Consider the following 11,103-nt stretch of genomic DNA (forward strand, 5'->3'; position numbering starts at 1 on the left):
CTGATGGCTAGGTGTGCTGGTGCATGCTCATGCTTTTAATCCCAGACTCAGAGGCAGAAGCAGGAGGATCTTCGGGAGTTTGAGACTAGCCTCCTGGTCTACATGAGTTATAAGCCAGCTAGGGCTACCCAGTGAGACCCTGTCTCAAACAAACAAACAAAAAAAAAACACCTGAAAAGTCCCCATAAAATATTCTTCAGCCCTCAAGTCATTATACTCTTTTATTTATAGGCTCTGAGAACAAGGACCCAAGCACAGCCTGGTGCCCTTGAACAGAGAATAAAGCAGCTATTGTCCACAGAGAGGTTGCTGAGGTGCCCTTCCTCACTGGTGTGGAATAATCTATATTGCTGGTCAGCAGGAGGGGAGCAGGCTGGCAAAGGAGGAAGGAAAGCAGATCCCGTCTTGAGTGCTGAGGGTCTGGAACTGTGGTCTTGTCTGCTACAACAGATAGCCTGAGGCCATGTGTGTGCTTTAGGGGCCCAGAGTTCCAGGCTTTCCCAGGAGCTGCTGACTAAGTCCCCCTCCTGGAGTGCATCAACAAGTCCCGCTGCAGCCCGGCCTCCAGGCTGGTGGTCAGTCTGGCTGCAGGAGGGTCTGTCAGGAGAGTCAACTTGTTGAAAACCCCTCGGCCAAAGTAGTCAGCAATCACGGAGAAGCTGTCATTCGAGCATTTGAGCTGGAAGGAAAGAGGAAGAATCAGGCCCAACTGAAGGAAACAAATGCTCTGGTACTCCAAGGATGCTGTGTGACACCGATGGTGGCCCTGGTCTTGGGTGTCTGTGTGTGCACACCAACAGAGGCCAGAAGAGGGCATCCGATAGCAAGGAACTGAATCACAGGCAATTGTGAACCTCCTGATGTGACTCTGGTCGGTCCTCTAGACGACAGGAAGTGTTCTTAACTACTGAGCTATCTCTCCAGCCCACCCTCTCCCCCAACCTTTTTAACCTACTCATCCTCACCTGGTGCTGGAACTGATCATGGAGATCTCGTTTCTGCTCCTGGGCCCGGATCATATCCATCACCTTGCGGTTCTCTGGGAGGCAGGTGGGGCAGTCAGCATCGCTTTCTGAGTAACTCTCAAAGCAGTGCTGGTGGAAGGAGTGGCCACACAGGAAGTGGACTGAGGGCAGCTCCAAGGCACTGTTACAGATGCTGCACTTGGTCTTCTGGAAGATCTTTGGACTGCAAGCAGGAGACAGGAACAGTGGCAAAGGGTGAGGAGGGCAGGGCCAAATCCCAGTGGAGAGAGAAAACAGATGAAGGTCTCTGTAAAGGTCACAGAGACCCAGTCTGCCTTTATCACCCAAAGGGAATCAAATAGGGACAAAAGCTCCAACTTAAAGTGAAGGGTTTGTTTGTTTTTTTTTTATTTATTTATTTATTTATTTATTTATTTATTTATTTATTTATTTATTTATTATGTATACAATGTTCTGTCTGTGTGCATGTCTGCAGGCCACAAGAGGGCACCAGACCTCATTCCAGATGGTTGTGAACCACCATGTGGTTGCTGGGAATTGAACTCAGGACCTCTGGAAGAGCAGGCAATACTCTTAACCACTGAGCCATCTCTCCAGCTTTTTTTTAAGACAAGATTTCTCTGTAGTTTTGGAGCCAATACTCGAATTAGCTCTTGTAGACTGGCCTCAAACTCACAGAGATCCACCTGCCTCTGCCTCCCGAGTGCTTGGATTAAAGACATACGCCACCACCGCCTGGCCCACCACTTTTAATTTTTAAGCTTTTTAAAAAAGATTTATTTATTATTTATACAGTGTTCTGTCTGCATGTGTGCCTGCAGGCCAGAAGAGGGCAACAGATCTCATTTCAGATGGTTGTGAGCAAAGGAATTGAACTCAGGACCTCTGGAAGAGCAGCCAGTGCTCTTAACCTGAGCCATCTCTCCAGCCCAAGATTTCTTTCTTAAATCACGCGCACAGGACTTCAGGTATCTGTAGGAAGGAGGCATAAAGGCCCTGGAGTATAGGTGGTCGTGTACTTGACATGTGTACTGGAATTGAACTTGAGTCCTCTGCAAGAATAGGACAAACTCTTAACCACTGACCCATGTCTCTGGTCCCCTTCTTTCTCCATTCATTTTCTCCTCAGAATTTACAACTACCTCAAACACTGTAATCATCTGCCTATCTGTTTTCTAGATTTATTTTATGTGATTTATGAGCCTGAGTGTGTATACGTGTACACACTAGAGTTAAGGTGCCTGCAGAGGTCAGAAGAGGACATCAAATGTCCTGGAGCTGTTGTGAGCCATCTGATGTGGGTGCTGGGAATGGAGCCCAGGTCCTCTCTGAGTGCAGCGAGCACTTTAACTGCTGACGATCTCTATCATTCCGAGTCCACTTACTTAAAATGTTCACTGTATGTCTACAGAACAGAGCCCCATAAAGGCAGGGCTTCTTGCTTGTGCTATCATTAAAGGCTTCAGAGACAATAAAGGCCGAGAGGAATGAAGAAACCATTTCATAATAAACATTTTACAATGTAATGGGAAGAACAGACAGAACACTTGATAGCTGGGTGTGGAAGCAAATGTCTATGATCCCAGCACTTCAGAAAGATTAAGGAGTCCAGGGCCAGCTTCAGCTACATTAGAGTGTCTCAACAAAACAAACCCCTAAAGATTTAACACTTTAGAACAATTTCTGTTATTAATAACTCCATCCAGGCATGACAGTTCATTCCTGAAATCCTTGCACTTAGGAGGCTGAAGCAGAAAGATTGCTTTGAGGTAAAGATCAGCCCAGGCTGCAGGGCAAGATTATATCTCAAAAATAGGGGCTGGAGAGATGGCTCAGTGGTTAAGAGCAATGGCTGCTCTTCCAGAGGTAGTGAGTTCAATTCCCAGCAACCACATGGTGGCTCACAACCATCTGTAATGAGATCTGGCGCCCTCTTCTGGCGTGTGGACATACATGGAGGCAGAATGTTGTATACACAATAAATAAATACATAAATCTAAAAGGACCTGGGTTCAATTCCCAAGCACCAATGGCAGTTCACAACTGTCTGTAACTCCAGTTCTAGGATCTGACATCCTCACACAGATGCATTCAAGTAAAACACCAATGCAAATGAAAAAAATAACGCAAAATAAATTAAAAACAAAACAAACAAAGCCTACAGTTATAGACCCGTAATTACAGCTACTGAGAAGGCCAAGGCATTGAGTCAGAGTTCACCATCAGCCTGGCACTACAAAGTGAGTTCAGGAAGAGGCTGGGTAATTTAGTGAGATCCTGTCACAAAAACTAAAAGGAAAGGCTGGTAAGATGACTCAGCAGATAAAAGTGCTTGCTGTGTAAGCCTGACAACCTGAGTTTGAGCCCCAGAGGCCAGGAGGAACAGCGGGACGTGGTAGTGCATCTGTGATCCCATCACTCCTAGGGGTGGAAACCTGAGGTAGACTGTAAAATGCGGCACGCAGAAATAAGACGGGGATTACCGAGTGCAGTCCTCTGACCACAGGTACCACAGCACACACAAAACAAAGAGTGCTGGCTTACAGTGCATAGTGCTGCGCTTGCCTGGCAGTTAAGTGGTTCTGGGTTCAATCTCCAGAACTGCTAGCTAAAATGTTGAGATCTAAATTATCCACCTTCTGTACTTTCTAAAATCAAATTTTATTTCAGAACATTTCACAACTTAGATGTTTCCTTAGAAATGTAAATATTATGTATGCAGAGAACTGGCCTGGCCATAAAATAATGACTTATGGGGCTAAAAAGATGGTTCTGCAGTTAAGGGTTCATACCATACCGCTCTTGCAGAAGAGGGAATTGAATTCAATTCCCAGTACACATGGGGGTGTACACCAGGGGGTCAGCACTGCCTGGAACTCTAACTCCTGGGGATCTAGTGCCTTTGTCAAATGCAGGCACCTGCACTCAGGTACACAGACTTACACACACACACACACACACACACACACACACACACAACTTAAACTAACAAAACATTTAAAAGAAATTAATAGGGCTGAAGAGATGGATCACTGGTTAAGCATGCACACTCCTCTTGAAGAGGACCCGAGTATAATTCCCAGCTTCAACAATAAAGGGCTTACAACTGCCTGTAACTCCTGTTCCAGGAGATCCAATAGCCTCTCTGGCCTCAGTAGGCACAAGATCTTAAAGCACACTAAAACACACATGATGTGGGATTCCCCTCTGTATGCTGTGAGTATGTTTTATTACCATTGGTTAATAAAGAAGCTACTTTGGCCTATGGCAGGCAGAATATATTATAGCAAGGCAGGAAATCCCAGCAGAGATAGAGAAGGAAAGAAGGCAGAGTCAGGGAGACGCCATGTAGTTGCTGAAGGGGAAAAACATTACCCAACCACTGAAGAAACAAGACATGTAGAAAACAAGACACGCCAGTCATGTGGTAATACACAGACTAATAAAAACGGATTTAGTACGTAAGAGACAATTAGAAATACACCCGAGCCATAGGCCAGTGTTGTAATTAATATAGTTTTTGTGTGATTATTCAGGTCTGGGTGGCTGGAAAACAAACGTGCAGTCTCCACTTACACACACATACACATTTGTTCTTACACACACACACACACACACACACACACACATACACACTAAAATCTTTTTTCTTTTTTCCTGTTTTGTTTTTCTGAGACAGGGTTTCTCTGTGTAACAGCCTTAGCTGTCCTGGAACCACTTTATAGACCAAGTTGGCCCTGAACTCACAGAGATCCACCTGCCTCTGCCTCCCGCGTGCTGGGATTAAAGGTGTGTGCCACCAGGGCTGGTTTAGGCTGGATGGTGGTGGCACGTTTGTTTGTTGTCCCCCCCCCCCATACACACAAAAATCTTTAAAAATAAGATTTATGGTGGGGCATGGTGGCACACACACTTGCACTCAGAAGCAGGTGGATCTCTGATAGGAGAGCTAAGGTGATATAGACAGACCCTGTCTCAAAAAGCAAAAAAAGGGTGGGTATATAACTAAACTTTTTTTTTTTTTTTCCGAAATAGGGTTTCTCTGTAGCTTTGGTGCCTGTCCTGGAATGAGCTCTTGTAGACCAGGCTGGCTTTGAACTCCCAGAGATCTGCCTGCCTCTGCCTCCCGAGTGCTGGGATTAAAGGTGTGCGCCACCACTGCCGAGCAACTAAACATTTTTTTAGAATTCCTTCATTAACACATGTCAAAGGGTTGGGGTGTATAGTTTCAGTGGTAGAGTAGATGCCTAGCATGTACAAGAGGCCCTGATCAGTGGCTCTCAACCTTCCTAATGCTGCAACCCTTTAACACAGTTCCTCATTTTGTGGTGACCCCAGCCATAACATTATTTCATTGTTACTTATCACTATAATTTTGCTATTGTTATGAATCAGTGATGTAAAGCTGGGATTGGTGGCACACATCTTTAATCCCAACATTCAGGAGGCAGAGGAAGGTAGATCTCTATGAAATCAAGGGTAGATTGAGCTACAAATAAGTTCCAGGATAGTCAAGGCTGTTACACAGAGAAACCCTGTCTCGAAAAGCTTAAAAATAAGCCAGGTGCCAGGCGGTGGTGGCACACACCTTTAATCCCAGCACTCGGTAGGCAGAGGCAAGTGGATCTCTGTGAGTTTGAGGCCAGCCTGGTCTACAAAGTTCTAGGACAGACAAGGCTATTACCGACAAAGCCTGTCTCAAAAGACAAAACAAAACAACAGCAAAACAAACAAACAAAAACTTAAAAATAAACCCACATGTTGAGTAAGAACCACTGGCCTAGATTAATCCTTGAAGAGAAAGAAGGGGGGAGGGAGAGAGAGGGAACTCAAACACAGTTCACAGATCCTCTGTGTGGAAAGCACAGAACACCACATTGTGATAGCCGAAGTCATCCCTATCCACTCTACCTCGACTTGAGTTCCTGGATTTCCTGGCGGATGCGAGTGGTCTCCTCTCTGTACCGCCTCACCCGAAGCTCATCTTGTGCAATCTGCTGGCTCTGTTTCTGCAGTTTTTGGACCAGGTAGTCTCGGATGATGGACAGGGTAGCTGTGGAGTTGTGGGCCAGGGTCTGTACCACTAAGATTGGAGGACAGGAAGAAATAAGATAAAGAACCACGCAGCATGTGCTGAACAGAGCCCATCTCTGCAGCAGCCTGTCCTCCCCAGTACCTAGAAGGGGGGGCATGAGGTTCTTGTTCTCGATATGCTTGAGCACAGCGGCCACATACTCCTTGCAGTCTTCCTCCTTGCGGGCAAAGTAGCTGAGGGCCTGTTCCCACAGGGAGGGGTCCTGCTCCCCGTGGCGCTCGCACACGGCAATCACCTGGCGGTACTGCTCGTGTTGCATGTGGTAATGCATGATCTGCTGGAACCTGGGGTCAGGGAAGGGAAATACTTCAGCCCTTGTCTCTGGAAAAATCACCTCAATCTTTCTTTTTCTCTGGAAGTCCCCCAAATCCTTACAGCTTCCCCTGCTCATAGAGGTAAAGGACCCCATCCTGGAAGTCGTGCATCTGGCACAGGACCAGCGCCTTGTCAAACACATTGCAGAATCGGCCGCTCTTCAGCAGGGAGATGGCCTCTGCATGAAGTTTCTCCTTGGCCTACAAGAGAAGGTGGGCTGTCAGTCATCAGAGGGCACAAGACTTTTTAGACTAGGCAGACCTCAGTCTCTCTTTCAGTCCAGTTTCCCATCAGTGAAGCCCATATAGCCCCAGAGGTGAGGTGCTACTCTCAAAATCAGCTGTTCTCAACCTGAGGGTCATGACCCCAATAACAAGCCTCTGTCTCCAAATTTTTTTTTTTGGTGGGCGGGGGGAGGGTTATTGAGACAGGGTTTCTCTGTAACTCTGGAACCTCTCCTGGAACTTGCTCTTGTAGACCAGGCTGGCCTCGAACTCACAGAGAGCCGCCTGCCTCTGCCTCCCGAGTGCTGGGATTAAAGGTGTGCACCATTACCTCCTGGCTACATTATGATTAATAACAGCAGCAAAATTACTGTTATAAAGTAGCAAGCAAAAATAACTAGATGACTGGGGTTACCACAACATGAGGAACTGTATTAAAGGGTCACAGCATTAGGAAGGTTGAGAACCAATGCTCTAAATAAAGCAACAAAAGGCATCCAAAAAGCTAGAGGACAGGCACTAGAGAAACTCTTCTTTATTCACTGCAAGGGAAGGAACCGAAGGCCTCACACATGCTAGACCAATGAGCACCCAAGCCATCTTTCCTGCGCCTCCCATGGCTCTGGCCAGGTATCACCTGTGGATCCTTCTCGTGGGCCCAGTTCTGTAGCCGCAGCTCCAAGAGTGTGTCGTAGATGCCCTGCGGGGAGTCTGGCTGCACTTCACTCATGTGCTCCAGGAACGCTTTCAGCTCTCTTGGGTTGTTTGCAAAGATGGGGATGAACTCCTCGGAGTTGGCCTAGGATGGAGGAAAGAAAGAGATGAGGAAGGGGCTGGAGAGATGGCTCAGAGGTTAAGAGCAGTGACTGCTCTTCCAGAGGTCCTGAGTTCAATCTCCAGCAACCAAATGGTGGCTCACAACCATCTATGATGAGATCTGGTGCCCTTTTCTGGTGTGCAGGCAAAACACTGTGTACATAATAAATAAATAAATCTTAAAGGATAGAAGGAAGGAAGAAAGGGAGGGAGGAAAGGAGGGAGGAAGGGAGGGAGGGAAGGAGGGAGGAAGGGAGGGAGGGAGGGAGGAAGGAAGGAAGGAAGGAAGGAAGGAAGGAAGGAAGGAAGGAAGAGGTAAGATGGCTGAGTGAGCAGGCATCTAAAGTCATCCCTGCTACCAAAAACTGTTTACCCAGGTCTCACCCGGAAGCCTGGAGCCTCCTGATCGCCTCGGCCTTCCAGACTGGGCCGATAGTCAGTACACAGTCCTTTCAGCAACTGGGTTGTCTGCTCCGGTATGTGGTGCATGAGGATCTTGCCGTAGCGCTTCATGTTACTCTCTGCCTGCTCAAAAGGCAGCTTACCAATATACTGCAGGGCTTCTTGATAGTTCTGTGGAGGGGTGAAAGGTGAACTAGTGCTCTTCCTGTCTCATCCAGCGGATGCATTTTTATCATTCCCAGTACATCCTTTCAAAGCAAGAACCTCACCCACCTTAATGTCCTCTAGCTGGATCTTCAAGTACCACTCATGATGTGCGTGGTTCTCAGCCAGATAGAGGGCATGGGAGTAGTAGCCGGCCTGCCGGAGGACCTTGATGGCTGTCTCCACATCAAAGTGGACTTCACTCTCGCTCTTTGTCTGCCAACAAGATGTTAAACAAAGTCATTTGCACAGAAGTGGCTGGAGAAGGGAGAACAAGCAGGCATCTTTAAGGCATGTTTCTAAAGGGCAAAGGCATCTTGGCTTTGAAAACATGATAGTCAGCCTCTTGCAATATCGGCTTGAAAAACCTAGGCTTTCCTCTGTCCCTATCATTAGAAAGACATTTATAGGGCTGGAGAGATGGTTCAGTGGTTAAAAACACTGGCTGTTCTTCCAGAGGACCCAGGTTCAATTCCCAGCACCCACATGGCAACTCACAGCTATCTGTAACTACAGTTCCGTGGGATCCACCCTCACACAGACAAAACATCAATGCACATGAATTAATGTAAAAAAAAAAAAAGAAAGAAAGAAAGAAAAAGAAAGACATTTCTAGGGATTGAGAGCTTCTTTAATGGCACTTCCTGGGCTTCAGCACCATGGAATGTTCTAGACAACTAGTAGGAGCAACTGCTCTTCTTCCTGTTTATAGAGGAAAGAGCATTGGTTCCCAAATAAAGCTGGTCCCCTGCTTTCCTGTGTCCTGCTGAAAAACAGCAAGTCCTGGTAAGCCACTTCAGGATCAGTGAGGCTTACTAGGAATCATCCCATCCAACCCTGCCCTTCACCTTGATGAATTCCTCCAGCTTCGAGCTGTCCTTGAGCTTGGTGTAGCAGTTCAGAAGCAGGGTGGTATGATCAGCATTAGCCAGTGACTGCCGATGCAGGGTCTGTAGGTAGGCAGTCAAGTTGTGGATGCGCTGGGCATCCAGGAACTTACGGATCACGTAGGATGGCTCCAACCTTCCAATGGTTCTAGAGAGACATCAATACCATCAGGGTTAGAGTACTTTGTCAAGTTGTCTGTACAGGGACCACTGCAGCCATGGTAGTGGGTCTTAAGTAGCTCCCTTTTAACAAAGTCAAGGTGGTATCAGTGATATTAGACTATAAACCACACTGTGCAAGGTCCACAAAACTGGTTCTTATGTTGTGATTTCTGAGGCAAGGTCTCACTATGTAGTCATGGCTGGCTTTGGAAATTATTATCTGGACCAGGTTGGCCTTGAATTTAGGGCAATCCTCCTGCCTCTCTTTCCCAAGTGCTGGGATTATAGGCAAGTGTCATCACAACCAGCCTAGTACACTGGTTCTTATTTTTAATGAATCACTTCACAGACCTGCAAGTTATCCTTGCTGCCAAAGTAAGCATGAACACAGGATTGGGAAGGCTTTGTTGTTGGTTGGGTTTTTTGGTTTTGTTTGTTTATTTTAGTTTTTTGAGATAGAGTCTCTACATGTAGGTCTGGCTGTCCTGAAACTCTCTACATAGACAGGCTGGTCTTGAACTCAAAGAGATCTGCCTGCCTCTATTTCCCAAGTATTAGGATTAAATGTTTGTGCCACCATGCCCTGTCTTGTGTTTTAAGATAGGTTCAGTGTGTAGCACAGATTAATCTTGAACTCAAAATCTTCCTGCTTCAGTCCTGAGACTATAGGCATGTATCACCATGCCCAGTCACCCCTCACTGTTTCCATAGTAAAAGTGAATACTTCCTGATGAAATACAACACCCCCCCCCACACACACACACACTTCTGCCCTCATTTCCAGCATGGGTTCTGAAATCTAGCTGCCTGTTCTGCATCCAAGCTCCATTCCGCAGCACATCCAGACTAACCGGATATACTGCTGAACAGCTCCGTCATGGTTGCCCTTGCTATAGAGATGGTCTCCATACTGCATGAAAATTTGAGCTAGTCCATCACTGTCCAGATGTTGACTCTTAGCCAAGTTAATTGCCATCTCAAATAGATTCTTCTTAAATAACATCTAGAAAAAGAGAGATTAGAACATTGGTAGAAGCAGTCCTAAGAGTAGACCCTCCCAAAACATACCCATAACAGATATAGTAGATAATCCTGGAGCTACAACCTGCCTGCAGTCTAGACAAAGACCTCAAGGTAACCCCAAGACCAACACCAACATCACCTCACCTCATCCAGGGCTCTGTAAACATGGAGGGCTGGCTTAGGTTCCCAGCCATTACTTCTCTCCAAAGCCACATCCTAGGCCATTTCCTTGTTATCCTATCCTAAGGAAACTGAGTAAGGCTGTGACCCAAAGGAAAGAAAGTCACTGGGCCCAGGGGACCTAAGAAACCCATTCCTACAGCTACTTCTAGATGCTTGTGCCAGCTCTGAGAACCTGGTGGCCTTGCCTCCAGTTTGGTCTGTGTGTCCTTCTCCTGCAATGCGTGGACCCGCCCATCCCGCGTCAGCACGTACAGGGAGCCCCACTCAGCGAGCACATCCACTACATCCTCAAAAACAGCACTGTAGGCTATGAACTTGTTGCACAGGTCATAGATGTTGAGAATTTGCTTGTCAGAGCTCTGGGAATCCCTGCTGGTAAACTCTGACCTGCACAGGAAAGAAAAGCACCACTATTTAGAACACCTCTCTCTCAGTTCCCTTATGGTTCCTTCACGTGACGACTCTGGTGCTGCCCCACTCCAGTTAGAACAAATCGCCTCTCTGGCCCCTCCAAATACACAACTGTGCGGCCAGCTGTGCAGAACACAGTCCTGGTCTCACCCTTTAGCCTCCTACCATTAATCCTGGCCAACAGAGTAGAAAATTAACATTCAGATGCCTACTCACTGAACAAAATCATCATCATCACCCATGGCCTAGTGTGTTAGACAATGAGTTTGGTACTGAATGAAATAATCCAACAGGGGCTAGCAGAGGGCGCTGCTGATAAAATGCTTGCTTTGCAGTATGAAGACCTCAGTTCAAACTTAGATCCCACCAAAAAAAAAAAAAAAAAAAAAAAAAAA

The 11,103-nt window shown here is 46.7% G+C and overlaps 1 protein-coding gene across 3 annotated transcripts in view; it reads right to left on the reverse strand.

Annotated features, from left to right (window-relative positions):
* Positions 1–203: 203 nt before the first annotated feature.
* The window catches only part of Vps11 (VPS11 core subunit of CORVET and HOPS complexes), a 15,895-nt gene continuing 4,995 nt past the window's right edge, over positions 204–11,103 (reverse strand). Inside the window, exons 6-16 of one of the 3 annotated variants that reach the window (XM_050156333.1) lie at positions 10,483–10,684; positions 9,943–10,094; positions 8,891–9,077; positions 8,112–8,258; positions 7,821–8,009; positions 7,258–7,419; positions 6,457–6,596; positions 6,163–6,365; positions 5,898–6,069; positions 966–1,188; positions 204–679 (exon numbers count right to left, since the gene is read on the reverse strand). In XM_050156333.1, the coding sequence (XP_050012290.1) occupies positions 515–679; positions 966–1,188; positions 5,898–6,069; positions 6,163–6,365; positions 6,457–6,596; positions 7,258–7,419; positions 7,821–8,009; positions 8,112–8,258; positions 8,891–9,077; positions 9,943–10,094; positions 10,483–10,684 (1,942 nt within the window). In that variant the 3' untranslated portion in view covers positions 204–514. Of the gene's footprint in view, positions 680–965; positions 1,189–5,897; positions 6,070–6,162; positions 6,366–6,456; positions 6,597–7,257; positions 7,420–7,820; positions 8,010–8,111; positions 8,259–8,890; positions 9,078–9,942; positions 10,095–10,482; positions 10,685–11,103 lie in introns of those variants that run through there. The other 2 variants (XM_050156334.1, XM_050156335.1) reach the window with 2 other exon arrangements.

Source organism: Alexandromys fortis, unplaced genomic scaffold (assembly GCF_014885135.2).
Source record: "Alexandromys fortis isolate MF-2015 unplaced genomic scaffold, M_Fortis_MF-2015_v1.1 scaffold_89, whole genome shotgun sequence".
NCBI classification, from domain to species: Eukaryota; Metazoa; Chordata; class Mammalia; order Rodentia; family Cricetidae; genus Alexandromys; species Alexandromys fortis.